At 44.8% G+C, this 19,634-nt stretch overlaps 1 protein-coding gene across 5 annotated transcripts in view; it reads right to left on the bottom strand.

Annotated features, from left to right (window-relative positions):
* Positions 1-19,634, bottom strand: part of MAPK8 (mitogen-activated protein kinase 8) — a 153,526-nt gene that overhangs the window by 86,512 nt on the left and 47,380 nt on the right. For all 5 annotated transcript variants that reach the window (XM_029609636.1, XM_029609632.1, XM_029609637.1 and 2 more), the window contains exons 2-3: positions 19,487-19,582; positions 18,490-18,636 (exon numbers count right to left, since the gene is read on the bottom strand). In XM_029609636.1, coding sequence (XP_029465496.1) covers positions 18,490-18,623 — 134 coding nt within the window. In that variant the 5' untranslated portion in view covers positions 18,624-18,636; positions 19,487-19,582. The remainder of the gene's footprint in view (positions 1-18,489; positions 18,637-19,486; positions 19,583-19,634) is intronic.

The following is a 19,634-nucleotide window of genomic DNA, read 5'->3' on the forward strand; positions in this document are numbered from 1 at the left end:
ATTTTAAGTTTGCCTCAGGTTCAATGGAGGATAAAGCAGAGTTGCTCACTTGTATCAGGTGTTCTCAGAGGACAGTAGGATGTTAGTCCTCACACATGGGTGACATCATCAAATGGAGCCTGATGCAGAAAACTTTGACTAGGCTGAGTATGTCCAGCATGCCCTATACCATAAGTCCATGCGGGGTCCCTCTTCAGTCTCATAACACAGAATTAGCAAATGTTGCTTACTTGTAACAGGTGTTCTCACAGGACAGCAGGATGTTAGTCCTCACATATGGGTGACATCATCAGGATGGAGCCCAATCACGGAAAACTTCTGTCAAAGTTTCCAGAACTTTGATTGGCCCCTACTGGGCATGCCCAGCATGGCACTAACCCTGCAGCCAGCAGGGGTCCCCCTTCAGTCTTATTTGAAAGCTACAGGCAGTGCCAAAAAATAAAACAAAACATTACGAACCCAACATCGCTGTCCTGTGAGAACACGTGTTACAGGTAAGCAACATTTGCTTTCTCACAGGACAAGCAGGATGGTAGTCCTCACATATGGGTGAGTACCGAGCTGAGATGTCCGAACATGCACCAAATGTACCCAATGGCATGCAACAGGCACAACAACTGGGGTGGAATTTGATAGAGGGCATCCTGAACTCCACCGGGCAGGCGGAAGGGTGTAGGTACGTCACGTTGGAAATAAGTTACGCAGGACAAACTGGCTGAAGATGCAATCTTGTCTTCTGGCTTTGTCCAAGCAGTAGTGGGCTGCGAAAGTATGGAGAGAACTCCAGGTGGCAGCCCTGCAAATGTCAGGAAGCTGCACCGATCATAGGTGTGCTACTGAAGTCGCCATGGCCCTTACAGAGTGTGCTTTAACAAGGTCTTGAAAAGGAATACCTGCTTGCTGATAGCAAAAAGATATGCAGTCCGCCAACCAGGAGGAGAGAGTCTGCTTACCCACAGGTTGCCCTAATTTGTTGGGGTGGAAAGAGACGAATAACTGAGTGCTCTTCCTGTGGACAACTGTATGGTCTAGATAAAAAGCTAGAGCCCGTTTACAGTCAAGGGTATGCAGAGCCTGTTCCCCTGGATTGGAATGGGGTCTTGGAAAGAAGGTAGGTAGTATAATGGGTTGATTAATGTGAAACTCCGAAACTACCTTAGGTAAAAACTTAGGGTGAGTGCGGAGTACCGCACGGTCCTGCAGGAGTTTAGTGTAAGGCGGATAGGTAACTAGGGCCTGTAACTCACTAACCCTGAGAGCTGAAGTGATAGCCAAAAGGAAAATCACTTTCCATGTGAGATATTTTAGGTCACAGGAGTGAAGAGGATCGAATGGTGGTTTCATGAGCCGACCGAGAACCAGATTAAGGTCCCAAGAAGGGGCCAGAGGACGTAAAGGTGGCTTGATGTGGAGCAAGCCCTTCAGAAAGCATGTTACAAGGGGTTGTACTGATATAGGGACATTCCCAACACCTTTATGGAAGGCAGCTACCGCACTGACATGCATTCTTGATGGAAGATGTCTTGAGACCAGACTGACAGATGCCAAAGGATAGTCCAAAAACTGTGGGATTGGACAGGAAAAGGGGTCAAGGGACTTAGAAGAGCACCATGATGTGAACCTTTTCCATATGTAAGAGTAAGCTTTTCTCGTGGAAGGCTTCCGTGAAGCAATCAAGACACGGGAAACTGGATCTGAAAGGTTAAGTGGCTGAAGGATTAACCTTTCAACATCCATGCAGTCAGGGACAAAGCCTGAAAATTGGGATGGCGTAGGCTCCCATTGTTTTGAGTGATCAGAAGCGGATCTTTTCCCAAGGGAATGTGCCTGCGGATGGAGAGATTCTGTAGTACTGGAAACCACACTTGGTGTGGCCAGTGAGGTGCTATCAGGATCATGGTTCCCTTGTCTTGACGTAGCTTCACGAGAGTCTTCGAGAGAAGAGGAAGTGGAGGAAATGCATAAAGCAGATCGGTTGTCCATGAGAGGGAGAATGCATCTCTGGGCTGAGAGGGTTTGCTGCAAATGAGGGAGCAGTAATTGTCCACTTTGTGGTTCTGAGGGGACGCAAAGAGGTCTGTCTGAGGATATCCCCATTGTCGGAAGATGGAATTCGCTACCGAGGGGTTGAGAGACCACTCGTGTGGTTGGAAGACGCGACTCAGCTTGTCTGCCAACACATTGTCCACTCCCGGCAAATAGGTGGCCCTGAGGTACATGGAGTGGGAGAGAGCTTCCACCCAAATCTGTGCAGCTTCCTGACACAGAAGGAAGGAGCCTGTGCCTCACATGGCCACCTGGTTTTCCGTCTGAATCAGGATGACTTGATTTGATAAGCGATCCTGAAAAGTCCTGAGAGCATATCGCATTGCTTGAAGCTCCAGGAAATTTATTTGGTGTTTGGCTTCCTCTAGAGACCAAAACCCTTGTGTCTGCAGATCGGCCACGTGGGCTCCCCACCCGAGGTTGGAAGTGTCGGTAGTGAGAATGACTTGAGGATCTGGCACTTGAAAGGGCAATCCCTGGAGGATATTGTTCTGATTTTTCCACCAGGCGAGAGACAGACGGAGTGAGTTGGAGATGTGGACAATGGCTGACAGAGGCTGAATAGCTTGAATCCATTGTGACCTCAGAGTCCAGTGCATGAGTCTCTTGGCCAAGCAGGCCATTGGTGTGACATGGACTGAGGATGCCATGTGTCCCAGAAGGACGAGGAATTGGCGAGCTGTTGCAGTTTTCTGAGACTGCAACTGGTGAGCGAGAGACATGAGAGTTAGTGCTCATTGTTGAAGTAGAAAAGTTTTTGCCAGCAATGTGTCCAAGTCTGCCCCAATGAACGACAAGGTTTGAGATGGGACTAAATAGGATTTTTCATAATTGGCGAGAAATCCTAGTGAAATTAGAGTGTGTAGAGTCAAATCGAGGGACGACAGAGCAGTTTGCTGGGTTGAAGCCCTGATTAACCAGTCGTCCAGATAGGGGTAGACATGAACACCTTCTTTCCTGAGGAAAGCTGCGACAACTACGAGACATTTGGTAAAGACTCATGGTGCAGACGCTAGGCCGAACGGAAGCACTCAGTATTGATAGTGCTTGGGGCCTACTAAAAACCTCAGGTACTTGCGATGAGTTGGAGTTATCGCAATGTGGGTGTATGCGTCCTGGAGGTCCAGACAGCAGACCCAGTCTTCTCTTTGTAGAAGAGGTAGAAGCGATCCCAAGGTTACCATCTTGAACTTTTCCCGCTGGAGGTACTTGTTGAGAGCACGTAGGTCCAGAATTGGATGAACACCCCCCCCTCCCCCGATTTCTTGGGGATCAGAAAGTACCGGGAATAGAATCCTAGGCCTTGCTGCGAGTGCGGAACGGGTTCTATTGCTCTTGACTAGAGAAGGAGGGAGACCTCTTGATCCAGAAGAATGGAGTGGTCGGACATCCCCCACATCTGCAGAGGTGGGGAGTCCGGTGGCAGGGCGAGAAAGTTCAGATGGTAACCCTGAGCAATGATTGCCAATGCCCATTGGTCGGTTGTGATTGACTGCCATATGTTGTGAAAGTGGCACAATTGACCTCCCCCACTGGTATGCTTGGCAGAGGAATCTGGCTGCTGCTCTCCAAGCGGAAGTTAAAAACCTGAAGCAGGCCCTGGCTGGGGTGCTGCTTGTGGTTTTTGTTTTCGGGCTTGGCGAGGCTGAGGCTTTTGATAAGGTCTGGTAGCACGGGACCTTGCTGGTGGCGGATAGGCCTTCCTTGGATGGTAGAACGACTTCTTAGAGTCCTTCCTGAAGGGCTGTCTTGAGGAGAAGTCAGAAGGCAGCGAAGAGAGCTGTTTGAGAGTCTCATAATGGTCTTTTAATTCAGCCACCATTCGTTGGATCTGTTCTCTGAACAGATTATCTCCGATACATGGTAGGTTGGATATCCGTTCTTGCACTTCTGGGCGAAGGTCAGAAGACTTGAGCCAGGCCCACAGTCTTGCTGAAATAGCCGCTGCAGACACTCTGGTAGAGGTGTCAAAAATGTCATAAGATGTTCAAATCTCATGCTTGCCTGCCTCAAATCCTTTGTTTACAAGGGTTTGTAGCTAGTCTTGGAATTGCTCAGGTAGGGACTCTGAGAAGTCCTGTATCTGCTTAAAGATGACCCTATTATATTGGGTCATATAAAGCTGATAGGCAGCAATTCGGGAGATGAGCATGGCCCCTTGGAATACTCGACGACCAATGTTGTCTAGGAATTTTTGTTCCTTAGCAGGCAGGGTAGATGAGTGAGGTTTTGACCTGTTTGCCCTCTTTTGAGCAGACTCTACCACAACTGAGTGGTGGTCAAGCTGGGATTTTTGAAAGCCTGGGGCTGACTGAACTAAATAAGTAGTGTCAGCCTGTGTACTGGAGCAATTGATCCAGGATTTTCCCAGTTCTTTTTGAGGAGATCAAGAAGGACCTGATGAACAGGAATAGAGGTGATCACTTTGGGGGCATCAAGGAATTGGAGTAACTCCATCATCTGGAGCCTATCGTCCTGTTCCGTCTGCAGTTGAAAAGGAACCAACTCAGACATTTCCTTCACAAAATTTATGAATGAGAGGTCCTCTGGAGGAGAACGCTTTCTACTTTCAGTGGGAGAAGGTGGTGAAGATAAGTCATCGGTGTCTGTTGAAGTATCATCACCCCGAGTGTCATAAGGTTCAGCAGCCTGTTCTTTAGGAAGTGAAGGGGGTTGGATACCTGAGGGTCCTGGTCTAGGCTCTGAAAAAAAATCGGAGGAATCACCGAAGGCACCGACGATGGCATCGAGGGCATCGGTGCAGGAATCGAGGGCATCGATGGATAACTCTGTGGCGAACGTATCGGCACCGATGGATGAATCGATGGTGAGGGACGCATCGGCATCGATGGCTGAGGCAACACACCCGATGGAGGGATGCAGAACGGTGTTTCTCCTCCCGATGAAGCTGTCATTGGGAAGGGCATCAGAGCCATCGGAGACCTGGGATACATCGGAGGAAGGGTGGCCATCAGCACTTCCATTCTGGATAGCAGCGGTGCCAGCGCTGCTGGAATCAGGTCAATGACAGGTTCCACAATCGGTGCCGGAGGAACCTGGAGACATTGCATCGCCTTGTCGATGGCCTCCTGAACCAGCCGGTCCAGTTCTTCTTGGAGACCTGGAGCAAGCAGCCCCGGCTCTGGAACAGAAGAGGGAGGCAGAGGCATAGTCGGAGGGACCATCTTTACAGGCAGAATCGCGGCTCCCAAACCCCGATTGGGTGAGAGTTGCCTCGGTGACCCGGTCGCAGGAATGGTCGGTGCCTTTCCTGGACGGTGGCGAGATCTATGATTTCGCTCCCTCGATGGTCCGAGTCTTGCGATGTCGATGGCTATGTTTTTCTCTGTGATCCCCTCGATCCTGAGGGGAGTAGAGGGTGGCGATGGCCGTGAAGACGTCCGATGACGGTCGATGCTGGCGCGAAGTCGACGGTGCCGGTTCCGATGACGTCTAGGCAATGGACGGAGTCGGGGTTTGAGCACGGAAGAGGAGTTCCATCTTCTCCATTCTGGATTTGCGACTTTTTGGTATCATGAGGGCACATTTGGTGCAAGTCAAGACATCATGCTCACGGCCTAAACACATTACACAGACTCCATGGGGGTCTGTGATAGACATGGTGCGAGTACAGTCCGGGCACCGACGGAACCACGACGCCATGGCCATTGAAAAAATGGAGCCACGGTACGGTCGACGGTCAGTACGCCGGAAGGCCCAAACTCGACGGTAATCGATGGAAAACGGTCAGATAAAAATTAGAGGAGGGACCCCTGTGGAGCAATTTAACTTTAAAGAATTCCGTGAGGAAAATTCCTGTCAGGAATCTCTTCAGAGCTCCTTTACCGCGAGGCTACTGCTGGCTGCAGGCTTAGTGCCATGCTGGGCATGCCCAGTAGGGGCCAGTCAAAATTCTGGAAACTTTGACAGAAGTTTTCCGTGATTGGGCTCCATCCTGATGATGTCACCCATATGTGAGGACTACCATCATGCTTGTCCTGTGAGAAATGATAAAATAAAAAATAGAAGAAACCCAACTCCACGGGGTGACGGGTGGGTTTCGTGAGGACTAACATCCTGCTGTCCTCGGAGAACACCTGTTACAGGTAAGCAACTCTGCTTTCTCCGAGGACAAGCAGAATGGTAGTCCTCACACATGGGTGAATCCCTAGCTATAGGCTGCTTCCCAACACAAAAGGAGGCCAATAGACACCTAACCATTGGTAACAGAGGGTGGAGACTGCCTGAACCCAAACAATAGGCCCTAGTTGGGAGAGTTGGATTCTAAACTTCAAACAGGTTCTGGAGGACAGACTGGACAAACCTGTCTTCGTGTCAACCATCCCTATATCCAGACAGTAATGTGATGTGTGGAGAGAACTCCACATCATAGCCTTGCAGATCTCCTCCATGGGAACTGCTCGAAAATGGGCCACGGACGCTGCCATGGCTCTGACAGAATGAGCTTTGACCCCAAGATGCAGTGCCTCCTGGATATAACAGAAAGAGATGCAATCTGCTAGCCAATTAGATATTGCCTGTTTGGCAACAGCAACACCCAACATATTATCATCAAATGAAACTAAATTTGGTGGACTGTCTATGGGCTTCTGTCTGCTCCAGATAGAAGGCTAAGGCTTGCTTGCAGTCCAAACTGTGCAGAGCTCGTTCACCTTGGGGTGCACGGGGTCTGGGAAAGAAAACTGGCAGGATGATTGACTGGTTATGATGGAAATCAGTCACAAATTGATGATAAAACTTAGTGGAAGGTGGATAGGTCACTAAGGCCTGGAGTTCACTGACCCTGCATGCTGAAGTGACAGTCACCAAAAATATGACATTCCAGGTCAGGTACTTCAGGTCACAGGTGCACAGAGGCTCAAAAGGAACTTTCATCAGCTAACACCACATTGAGGTCCCAAGGCACAGCAGGAGGCTTTAAGGGAGGCTTCAATCGAAGCAAGCCCTGCATGAAATGTACAACTATAGGTTGTACAGAGATGGGCATACCATCAACACTGTAGTGGTATGCACCAATTGCATTAAGATGAACTCTGACAGAGTTGGTTTTTTCTAAGCCAGCCTCTAAAAGGTGTAGAAGGTAATCAAGCAGTTTTTGTGTGTGGCAGTGGAATGGATCTAGGGCCTTCTTGCTCACACCACATGGAAAACGAGGACTTTCTAGGAGACCACTCGTGGGGTCTGAAGGCTTGACTCAGCCTGTCCGCCACCATGTTCTCCGTCCCAGTTAGGTACATGGCCCTGAGTAGCCTCCTTTGAGACAGGGCCCACGACCAAATCTGGACCGCTTCCTGACACAGGTGGTATGATCCTGTGCCTCTATGCTTGTTGACATACCACATAGCTATTTGCTTATTGGTCTGGATCAAGACAATTTTGTTGGACAGCCGATCTCTGAAAGCCCATAGTGTGTACCTGATCTCCTGGAGCTCCAGAGAGTTGATTTGATAAGAATGTTCCTGAGCACACCATAGGCCCAGGATGCCAAGCCCATATACATGAGCTCCCCACCTCAGAGTAGATGTATCCATGGTTAGCACAATTTGAGTAGGGAGACTGAGAAAGGAACTCCCCTGTTCCAGATTGGAAAGTACCTGCCACCAGGACAAGGATTCCATGAGAAACGGGGTGACTTGGACACAATCCTGGAGGCTCTAAGTGGCTTTGCGATACTGTGACATCAGGGTCCAGTGGGCGCTGCACATGTGCAAACGTGCCAAGGGAGTGACATGGACGGTCACGGTCATGTGGCCCAACAGCCTCAACGTGTGCCATAATAACATAAGACATGCCATACTGGGTCAGACCAAGGGCCCATAAAGCCCAGCCTCCTGTTTCCAATAGAGGCTAATCCCAAGTCACAATTACTTCTCAACTACATTAAACAGATCCCCAACTACTACTGCTTATTGATTAACAGAAGTTTATGGACTTCTCTAGGAACTTATCCAAACCTATTTTAAATCCAGTTATACTAAATACTGTAACCATATCCTCTGGTAATGAATTCCAGAGCTTAATTATGCTTTGAGTGAAAAAGAATTGTCTTTGAATAGTTTTAAATGAGCTACTTGCTAACTTCATGGAGTGCCCCCTAGTCCTATTACCTGAGACAGTAAATAACCAATTTACATTAACTTTTTCAAGTCCTTTCATGATTTTGTAGACCTCTATCTTATCCCCTCTCAGTCATCTCTTCTCGAAACTGAACAGCCCTAACCTCTTTAGCCTTTCCTCATAGGGCAGCCATTCTAGCCCCTTTATTAATTTAGTCATCCTTCTTTGTACTTTCTCCAGTGCTACTATATCTTTTTTGACATGCAGAGACCAGAATTGCACATAGTATTCAAGATGCAGTCTCACGATTCCCTTCCTAATAATTCCTAATATTCTGTTTACTTTTTTTTTTTGACAGCCACCGCACACTAAGCTGAGAATTTCAATGTATTATCCACTATGACGCCTAGATCTCTTGTCCTGGGTGGTAATTCCTAATATGGAGCCTAACATGTAACTAAAGCAAGGGTTATTTTTCCCAATATACATCACCACGCTCTTGTCCACATTAAATTTTCTGCCATTTGAATGCCTAATTTTCCAGCCTCACAAGGTCTTCCTGCAGTTTATCATAATCCACTTGAGATTTAACTATTCTGCAAACTTGTGTGTCATCTGCAAATTTGATAACCTCATTTGTCGTACCCCTTTCTAGATCATATATATATTAAAAAGCACAGATCACCGAGGCACTCCACTGTTTACCTTTCTACACTGTGAAAACAGACCATTTAATCCTACTCTCTGTTTCCTGTCTTTTGACCAGTTTGCAAATCCACAAGAGGACATTGCCTCCTAACCCATGACTTTTTAGTTTTCTTAGAAGCCTTTTAGTTTTCTTAGAATGCTTTCTGAAAATCCAAATACACCACATCTACCGGTTCACCTCTATCCACATGTTTATCCACCCCCTTCAAAAACATGTAGGAGATTTGTGAGGCAAGACTTCCCTTGGGTAAATCCATGCTGGTTACGTCCCATTAAACCATGTCTATATAAATGTTCTGTGATTTTATTCTTTATAATAGTTTCCACGATTTGCCCGACACTGAAGTCAGGCTCACCAGTCTATAGTTTCCTGGATTACCCCTGGAGCCCTTTTTAAATATCGGGATTACATTGGCCACCTTCCAGTCTTCTGGTACAATGGATGATTTTAATGATAGATTACAGATTAATTGCAATAGATCTGAAATTTCATTTTTTAGTTCTTTCAGAACACTGGGGTGTATACCATCCAGTTCAGGTGATTTACTACTCTTCAGTTTATCAATCAGGCCTATTACATCTTCCAGGTTCAGTGTGATTTGGTTCAGTTCATATGAATCGTCACCCTTGAAAACCACCTGTTCCGAGATCTCTCCCAAACATCCTCTTCAGTAAACACAGAAGCAAATTTGTTTAGTTTTTCCATAATAGCCGTATCTTCATTAAATGCCCCTTTAATCCCTCTATCCAACCGACTCCCTTGCAGACCCTTCTGCTTCGCATATATTTTAAAAAGTTTTTATTATGAGTTTTTGTTTCTATAGCCAACTTCTATCTCATCAATCACTGCTATACAATCTAATTCTCCCATCTTACTTCTTATCAATGTCTTACATTTAACTTGCCAATGCTTATGCTTTATCTTATTTTCTTCTGATGGATCCTTCTTCCAATTTTTGAATGAATATCTTTTGGCTAAAATAGCCTCTCTTTCACCTCACCTTTTAACCATGCCAGTAATCCTTTTGCCTTCCTTCCATCTTTCTTAATGCCTGGAATTCATCTGGACCGCGCTTCTAAGAAGGTATTTTTTTTCAAATTTCCATGCCTGTTGCACACACTTAACCTTTTTAGCTGCACCTTTCAGTTTGTTTTTTTTTCTCATTTTATCAAAGTTTCCCTTTTGAAAGTTTAGTGCTAGAGCAGAGATTTACTTTGTCCCTCTGCCAGTCAATAATTCAAATTTGATCATTTTATAATCACTATAGCAAAGTGGTTCCACCACCACTACCTCAGTCACCAAATCCTGCGCTCCACTGAGAATTAAATTTAAAATTGCTCCCTCTTTTGTCAGTTCTTGAACCAATTGCTCCATAAAACTGCTATTTATTCCATCCAGGAACTTTATCTCTCTAGCATTTACTGATGTAATATTTAACTAGGCAATATTGGGGTAATTGAAATCTACAGAAACAATGGTGCAGGAAGAAGTTATCGTTTCCACAAAGTAAATGAAAAAGTGTATTTATTCAAAAAAATCACAAATTAGCAAAAGTTCATCATGGCAACTCCATCAATAATTACACAGAAGCTCTTGAAGTCCCCCGACACGGTCCCGTGTTTCGCACTTGCTGCATCGGGAGGGACCAATATGCAGTAACAGTCTTTGAAGTTAGTGTCCGGAGCGGGTTACTTTGTGGAAACGAGAACTTCTTCCTGCACCATTGTTTCTGTGGATTTATATATGTGCATGGGTATGCTTCTTTGGATTAATGGGTATTGGGTAATTGAAATCTCCCATTATTACTGCACCACCAACTTGATTAGCTTCCCAAATTTCTTTTACCATTTCACGGTCCGTCTCGTCATGCTGGCCAGGTGGATGGTAGTATACACCTATCATTATACTCTTCCAATACACATGGGATTCTACCCATAGAGATTCAATTATGCATTTAGTTTATTGCAGGATTTTTATCCTGTTGGACTCTATGCCATCCCAGACATAAAGCACCAACCCGTGACCAAGCTGCTCCTCTCTCTCATTGCGATACCACTGTCCCATTGGTTATCCTCTTTCCACCATGTCTCTGAGATGCCAATAAGGTCTATATCATCAATCACTGCTATACACTCTAATTCTCCCATCTTACTTCTTAGATTTTTGGATTAGCATACAAACATTTCAAAGTGAGTTTTTTGTTTGTATTTACATTCTGCATTTCAGTTGATAGAGATAAATTGGAATCATTTAGCTCAGGTGATTCTTTACTTATAGGCACATGTACTACATTTCTTATTATTGGAACTTCTCTGTTAGGATGTCCTAACTCTAATGCTTCATTAGTATCCTTCGAAAATACTTCCCTCTGAACCATGCACTGCTGAGCAACTGTCTGCTTTCCCCTTTGTTCTGGTTTAAAAGCTGCTCTATTGAACTTCTGCCACAATGGCGGCCCTATGGCATGGCAGAAAGGCTGTGGCCCGAGCTGTGTGCAGCAGGGCTCTGATGAAGTCCTATTGAGGTGACGGAGTGAGATGGGGCTTTGGATAGTTGAGAACGAACCCTCCATCACCTGGACAGTCAAATGCATGGACCTGGTGGCTCCTGCCAAGACATACTCTTGACCAGCCAATCATCCAGATATGGGTAAACATGCACTCCCAGCCTGCGGAGGTGTGCTGCCACCATGGTCAAGCATTTTGTGAAGACCCATGGGGCTGACATGAGCCCGAACGGCAACACCCGGTACTAGAAGTGTTTTCCCACCACAAATTGGAGATATTCCCTGGTCACAGGAAGTATCTCCATATGGGTGTATACAATCTTTAGATTGAGGGAGCACAGCCAGTCTCCTTTTTTCTAAAGGGGGATCAAGATGGCAAGGGAAACCATCTTGAACTTTTCTTTTTTTAGAAATTTGTTCAAGGCCCTCAGGTCTAGGATAGGACGGAGTTCTTCCTGTTCTTTTTGGAATCAGCAAGTACCTGAGTAGAATCCCCACCCTCTTTGCTCTGGTGGTATGGGCTTGATTGCTCTGGCTGGCAAGAGGGAGGAGAGCTCCGCTTATACCACCTCTACCGGCCCCCAAAAAGGTCAAGGAGAGAAATTTGGCAGGACATCCAATAGATTTAATTGGTACCCTTAGTGGATGATGAACAAAATCTATGGGTCCGAGATTAATCTGGGCCACTGCTTCGCAAAGAACCACAGGCTGCCCCTGACCATAAGTTCCATTGTCCCGGGTATGGGCAAATGGCTTACACTCCCTATGGCTCAGTCAAAACCTCATCCCCAGAGTTGACTGAGGAGCTGACAGAGGAGGTGGCTGGGACTTGGGAGCTCTCTAATGCCTGGGACGGACGGCAGGAGCTCCGATGTTGTGGATGGGATTGAGGAGGTGGAGGATAGTACTTCCTCTGGTGAAAGAAAGACTTCCTTTGACCCAACCTCAACAGCTTCCTGGGTCAGTAATGCACCGAAGAGCACATTGAGCTTCTCCAGAAGCAGAGATGGGCAGCACTGACTCCAGTGCCGTCGGTGCTACAGGACCGAAGCCCTGCAGCGCCCACTCCACCGACGAATGGACTTGAAACACCAGCTCTTCGAATGTTGCTAATGCCAATACCAACAGGGAAGAAGGAAGGGTGACCAGTTCTTCCTTGGACCCGTGAGGGGGATTGGTGACCAGGACCAGTGAAAACCATTGCGAACCCCGGACATTGATGGAGGAAGGGCACTCCTTGCCATAGGGTTTCAGGTGTATCTGGGCAAGCGCCAGTGCCAACCCGAGCCTGGCACCATGCATCGAAGGTGACTGGTGTTGATGCATCCTCTGCTTCCCTCTGTGCTTGGCCCAGTCTTTCCCCAGTGCAGAGGTCGAAGACTATGAACCTGATGTCCTCGACTTGGAAAAGACCGACAGGGACCGGTCCCCAGCACCCCTATCTGCTGGTGGCATCGATGGAGTGGATGGCTCCACCGGTGTCGATGGCACGGAATCTGTCAGTATGGCTCCATGGTCCTTTGGTGTTGAAGCCACTGATGCCGATGGCTCAGACTCTCTCTCCCCAAAGAGCTTCTCCATCTTGTCGAGGCGAGTTACACGTCCCTTCGGGGTCATTTGGTTACAAAGTCAGCACCTCCGAATTTCATGCAATGCCCCCAAGCAGAGGATACACACTTGTGTCCGTACTGGACACAGTCCTCGAGCACCGAGGGCATCGATGAAAACCCAATGAGGCCATAACGATATAAACTGAAAGGGGCACAAACGACAACAGAGGTGGCAGGTGAGTATCGAAGCACCACCACCATGGGGGGGGGATGGAAACAAAAGAAAACTTACTGAACTGCCAAAAAACCTGATTAAGAAACAAGAAGGAACTGGAGAGGGACCCGCACAGAGAGAGACACGAGAAAAAAAAAATATTTGTTGAAAAATTTTCACCAAGTTTCTTAACAAAAAGAGCATGAGCTCAGTGACCGCAAGGTAAAAGCTCCAAGGGGGCGTAAGAGACTGAAGAAATTTCTGCGTGGATGCATGGTATAGGCATGCTGGGCATGCTCGGTATGCCTAGTCAAAGTTCTAGAAACTTTGACATAAGTTTTCCATGCTGGGCTCCATCCGATGATGTCACCCATGTGTGAGGACTACCATCCCGCTTGTCCTAGGAGAAAAAACCTGTGTTAAGTTGCTTGAGAGAATAAACACTGGTGTGGGTCAGAGAGGGAGGGGAGGGTGAGGTAAGCAGGTATGTGTCTGGAGGGTATTGGGAACTTCTGAGGGATGTCAGACTCGGGGAGGGGAAGAGATGAGTTCTTGATAACAGGGAAAATAAAGCTACAAAAGGGGTAGGGGGGAGAAAGTACACAGCAAGATTAGGGTCTTCCAATCTTTTGCACCAAGTGTCACATATGTATGATTTTTTACCAGTTGGTGAGAGGTTGTATGTGCGCACTCAGTGCAAAGCCTGGCTCTCAGAGAATGAGCAAAAAACAAAGATTGATGTAATGGCAAAATTCTTTATTCTCACAGTACCCTCATACACCGATCTCTTTGTTTTTTGGTCCTTACAGAGCTATATTGGATCGGCTTCAGTTGTGTTTTTTGGGACCTCTCAGAGAACGAGTCCAATCTCTGGAGGCTAGAGTGGCAGACCCGAGGAGCAGAGCCAGAGAGGTATATAGAGGAGAACTTCAGGGACATAGTAGCCAAGTTCCAACTTAGTTTGGCAACGCCAGTTGTGCCTTGGAGTGTAAGGTCACCTGAATGGACAGTATCATCCTGGTATAGCAGGAAGTGAGTCTGTAGCAAAGTCCTGCTCTCAGGTGATGCATTAACATCTCACAAGGAGGACAAGTCTCCCAGAAGTATTGCCCAGGAGGGAAGGGTTAGATCAGCTGTCATAGCCAGTGATTCAGTTATTAGGAATGTAAATTACTGGGTCGGTGGTGGTAACTTGCTTGCCTGGTATGAAGATAACTTGTAGGAATGTGCATTCATTGGTCCATTAGTTTCGGCAGTGTGCACGTATCTCGCAAATGGAAGGTAGGCGCACAAAACTGATGGTATGTGCACATGTAGGTGGCCACCTACATGCGTGCATATCATCAGTTCTGTGTGGTTAAGAGTGTACAATGGCATGGACATGGTATTTTTAAACAATTTAGAAGTGCAGTCCAGATGTATTTCTCACATTAAAAAAGGTGGAAGGAAAGCCAAACAACTGCTAGTATGGTTAAAAGGTGATGTGAAAGAGGCTATTTTAGCAAAAATAATTTTTCTTCAAAAACTGGAAGCAGGATCCATCTGAAAAAATTTGGAAAAAGCATAAGCATTGGCAACTTGAGAAGCTGGCTGTAGAGGCAAAACTCATAATAAATACTTTAAAAAATATATCCGAAGCAGAAAGCCAGTTAGATGATTGAGGAGTTAAAGGGGCATTTAGGGAAGATAAGGCCATTGCAGAAAGACTAAACAAATTCTTTACTCCAGAGTTTACTAATGAGGATGTTGGGGAGATACTAGTTCTGGAGATGGTTTTCAAGGGTGATGTTTCAGATGAATTGAACCAATCATGGTACACCTGGAAGATGTCGTAGGCCACGTTGACAAACTGAAGAGTAGCAAATCGCCCGAACGAGATAGTTCTGAAAGAACTAAAAAATGAAATTTCAGATCTATTACTAGTAATTTGTAACCTATCAATAAAATCATCCATTGTACCTGATGACTGGAGGGTGGCCTATGTAACCCCAATATTTAATATTTAAAAAGGGCTCCGAGGTAATCATAGAAACATAGAAATGACTGCAGAAGAAGACCAAACGGCCCATCAAGTCTGTCCAGCAAGCTACGCACTTTATCCATTTTTTTTCCCTTTTTCTCTCTCCCACCTGTTACTATTGGCTTCCAGTACCCTCCAGCCCTAATTCCCCTCCACCCAATTTAGAGAGCAGCTCCGTATCTGCATCCAAGTGACATCCAGCTCAATTAGGGGTAGCAACCGCTGTAACAAGCAGGCCACCCCCTTGCCCCATACTCTTACCCACCCCTGTTTTTATTTATTTTTTTTTTTGGGAAATAGCAGCCCTCCATCCTTCCGCTCCGTGAAGGTGGAACACCAACTACTGGCCACTGGCATCCCGCTCCGTGAATGCCTCTGTGGCTACTGCCGCTCCGTGCAGTGTTTGAATGCCGCTGAGGCTACTGCCGCTCCGTGCAGTGTTTGAATGCCTCAGAGGCTACTGCCGCTCCGTGCAGTGTTTGAATGCCTCCACTTTATTCACGCCCTCTAGACTTGATGGATCCACAGTGTTTATCCCACGCCCCTTTGAAGTCGTTCACAGTTTTAGACTTCACCACTTCCTCCGGAAGGGCATTCCAGGCATCCACCACCCTTTCCGTGAAGAAATACTTCCTGACATTGGTTCTTAGTCTTCCTCCCTGGAGCCTCAGCTCGTGACCTCTGGTTCTGCTGATTTTTTTCTGATGGAAAAGATTTTTCGTTGTCTTTGGATCATTAAAGTTTTTCAAGTATCTGAAAGTCTGAATCATATCACCCCTGCTCCTCCTTTCCTCCAGGGAGTACATATAATCCAGGAAACTATAGATTTGTAAGCCTGATTTCAGTGCCATAAAAAATTGTAGAAATTATTCTAAAGAACAAAATCACAGAATATATAGACAGACATTATTTAAAGGGACATAGCCAGCATGGATTTACCCAAGGGAAGTTTTGCCTCACAAATCTGGGATTTTTTTTTTTTAAGGGGTTAATAAACATGTGGATAAAGGTAAGCCAGTAGATTTAGCGTATTTGGATTTTCAGAAGGCGTTTAACAAAGTCCTCCATGAAAGACTTCTAAGAAAATTAAAAAGCCATGGGATAAGAGGCAATATCCTTTTGTGGATTGCAAACCGGCTAAAAGATTAGAAAAAGGGAATAGGATTAAATGGTCAGTTTTCTCAGTGAAGAAAGGAAAACAGTGGAGTGCCTCAGTGATCTATACTTGGACTGGTGCTTTGTAATTTATTTATAAATGATCTGGAAAGGGGAACAACAAGTGTGGTATTCAAATTTGCAGATGATACAAAATTAGTTTAGAGTTGTTAAATCACAAATGAATTGTTATAAATTGCAAGAGGACCTTGCAAAACTGGAAGACTGAGCATCCAAATGGCACATGAAATTTAATGACGACAAGTACAAAATGATGCATAAAGGGAAAAGTAACTAGCGTTGGCTTCATAATAAACAATACATTGAAATCATCGGTTCAGTGTGCTGCAGAGAGCAAAAAAGCTAATAGAATGTTAGGAATTATTTGGAAAGGAATTATGAATAAAGGGGTAGATTTTAGAAAGGGGTCGGCGTGCGCAAGGGGGTGCACATTTGTGCATCTTGCGCGTGCTGAGCCTTGAGCGCGCTGCCCATTCGCTCAGAGGCCACTCCGAAATCGGAGCGGCCTCGGAGGGAACTTTCCTTCGGCCTCCCCACACCTTCCCCTCCCTACCCCCCCCTACCTTTATCGCGAAAGGTTACGCCTACCCCAGGCCCTGTGCCAGTTGCCCGCCGCCGCGCAATTCCCCGGCCTGGGAGCGATTTCAGAGGCCTCGGCCACGCCCCCGGAACGCCCTGAACGTCGCGCCGCCCCCCAACACGCGTCCCGGGGCATGCGCGCGCCGCCGAGCCTATGCAAAATAGGCTCAGCGCGCGCAGGGGGGTTTTTAAAGGGTTACGCACATAACTTATATGCGTAACCCTTTTAAAATCTACCCCAAAATGGAGAATGTCATACTATCTCTGTTTTGCTCCATGGTGAGTCTGCACCTTGAGTACTGCGTGCATTTCTGATTGCTGCATCTCAAAAAAGATATAGCTGAACTGGAAAAGTTTCTGGGAAGTGTGACTAAAATGATACAGGGGATGGAATGGCTAGGTTAACATATGAAGAAAGGCTAACGAGGTTAGGGCTATACAACTTTGAGAAAAGACAGTTAGGTGGGATTTGATAAAGGTCTATAAAATCATGAGAGGACTAGAATAGGCAAATGTGAATAAATCGATAGGCGATTTTGAGACCAAAATCCAGTGAAATGCATTGACCCGTGTATAAGTTAATGTTTACAATAAACGATCTATCAGGAAGATAAGTACTCAAGAAAATCCTTGTTTGTATTAAAAAAAAAAACTGTCACATGGCATGCTAACTTTAGATCAGTTCAGCGGCATGTCTAGAATTTGCCGCACGAGTTAATCAGATAACTGCGAATATCAGAGTAAGCTAATTAACATTATTTATTTTTTCTGGCAACTCTACCACGCAGCCTATTTTTGTTCAAGTATTTCCTTGTTGTGCACACTGCTTTGTTTCAGGGAAGCCTGTATTTCAGTAGAAGTTGCTTGTGGGCTTTTCTTTGCATTCCAACAAATTTTCCTGGCAGTTGTGTCTGAAATCTTTCTTGGTTTACCTTGGTATTAACAGAACCCATAATTTTCCACTGCTTGATCAGAGTTTGAACAGTATTGATTAGCATTTTCAAATCTTTGGATATATTTTTATATCCTTTTCTTGGATTTATAAAGTTGAATTACTTTTGCTCACAGATCCTTTGACAGTTCTTTTTCTTTCCCCATGCATCAAAGTCAGTGCAACCCTGGATGAAATGCACAAAGTTTTTTCAAAAGCTAAGAAACTCATTTGACTATTTATACACAGATACTAATTACAATCAGACAAGGCATAGGTGGATACCTACCTTTCATTGCCATCTCAATCTGAGTATGTCAATTTGAGTGTATATTATTAACCCAAACATTCAAGGGTATGCAAACTTTTCAACAGGACCATTTCATTTCCCTTATTGCTATGATTTGTTTAAATGATTGTGCTATGATTTGTTTAAATGATTGTGTTATTCTGTGATGCATAATAGTTTTAATTTAAAACATTAAAAATAACAGATGTGTTTTGTCTGATCACTCATGTTTTCTTAAAATGCTACAAATCTTATAAATTCTGCTAGGGGTATGTAAACGTATGAGCACAACTGTAAATCTCTTTAGTAGGGCCAGTTCATAAATAAAAATTTACATTGGCAATAGATTTTTTTTTACTCCTTTAAGAAAAACGAAAAGGAAACAGCTTACCATACTATCCCTTGTGCACCAGAGCCTATTGGCTTTAGATTCTGGTATCTTTTCAGAACAGTAAAAGTAGAATCCCCGATCTCAACACTGCAGAAGTTACTGTCACGCTTCCCTCGACTCATGATTGCAATCATTGATATCCGATAGCTTAATCAAAAAGAAAAAAAAAAAACAAAAAACAAAAAACACACATAAATACTCGACACATGGTACATACCTTAAAGCACAAGTATGAAACTAATCAGCAGCAGTGCTAAGCCTTGACAATTTGTGCTGCTGCTCACAAGTTCCAAACTTGTGCTAAGTTAACTTTTTGTATGAGAAAATATATTTGTTTTTAATCTTAAAATTTTTAAATCATGTTCTAATTATACCTCAAGGCGGTTTACATCAAAATGAGTTTTATTGTTACAAACATAAAACCCAAACAATAATAAAAAAACAAAAAATTACTGAACTCTTATAAAACAGAGCATTGTAGTAGTCATGAATAAAAAATCATAACTTAAAATATGCATGTACCTGGGTAGGAAAGCTATTTCACCATCAACCAAGTAGCCAGGAAGAGAAACCTGCTACCTAACTACACTCATACACCAATACCATGGCACTGAAGGAAGTATAAACAGTAGTCAACACTCTCCTCATCTATACTTAATATTTTATAGAAACATGAAAATAATTTTTCAAACAGTATTAAGTATATATATTTCATTTATTTTTTATATACTTCCTTACCAGGTAACAAAATGTGCCCAAGGCAATGAAACTTGATAAAACATTTTAAAATAAGAAAAAGTTATTCTTAAAATATAAATGTCTATGATTTTAGCTAGTATGTTCCCATAAACACAGAATGGGAGAAAATCTTTAGTATATAAGAATCCAATACGTTTTACAAGATAAAAACAATGAAACCTGTGTTCCATATCAATAACCTTTTCTTATTTGCAAATTAATTTCCAATGCCATTCTTCTTCTCCAGGACTCATACTACCTTGTCCCAAATGTGACCTCTCTCTGGGGTTCAGGTGCTCAGTTGGTCCAGTGTTCTGCAGCCTGTTTTCTGATCATCCAATTTTATCTTCAAGCACTGGGAAGGAAAGCAGCAATTAGACAATACTGCAGAGCAGAAAAGCTCTGGG

This window comes from Rhinatrema bivittatum, chromosome 7 (genome assembly GCF_901001135.1).
Source record: "Rhinatrema bivittatum chromosome 7, aRhiBiv1.1, whole genome shotgun sequence".
Lineage (NCBI taxonomy): Eukaryota > Metazoa > Chordata > Amphibia > Gymnophiona > Rhinatrematidae > Rhinatrema > Rhinatrema bivittatum.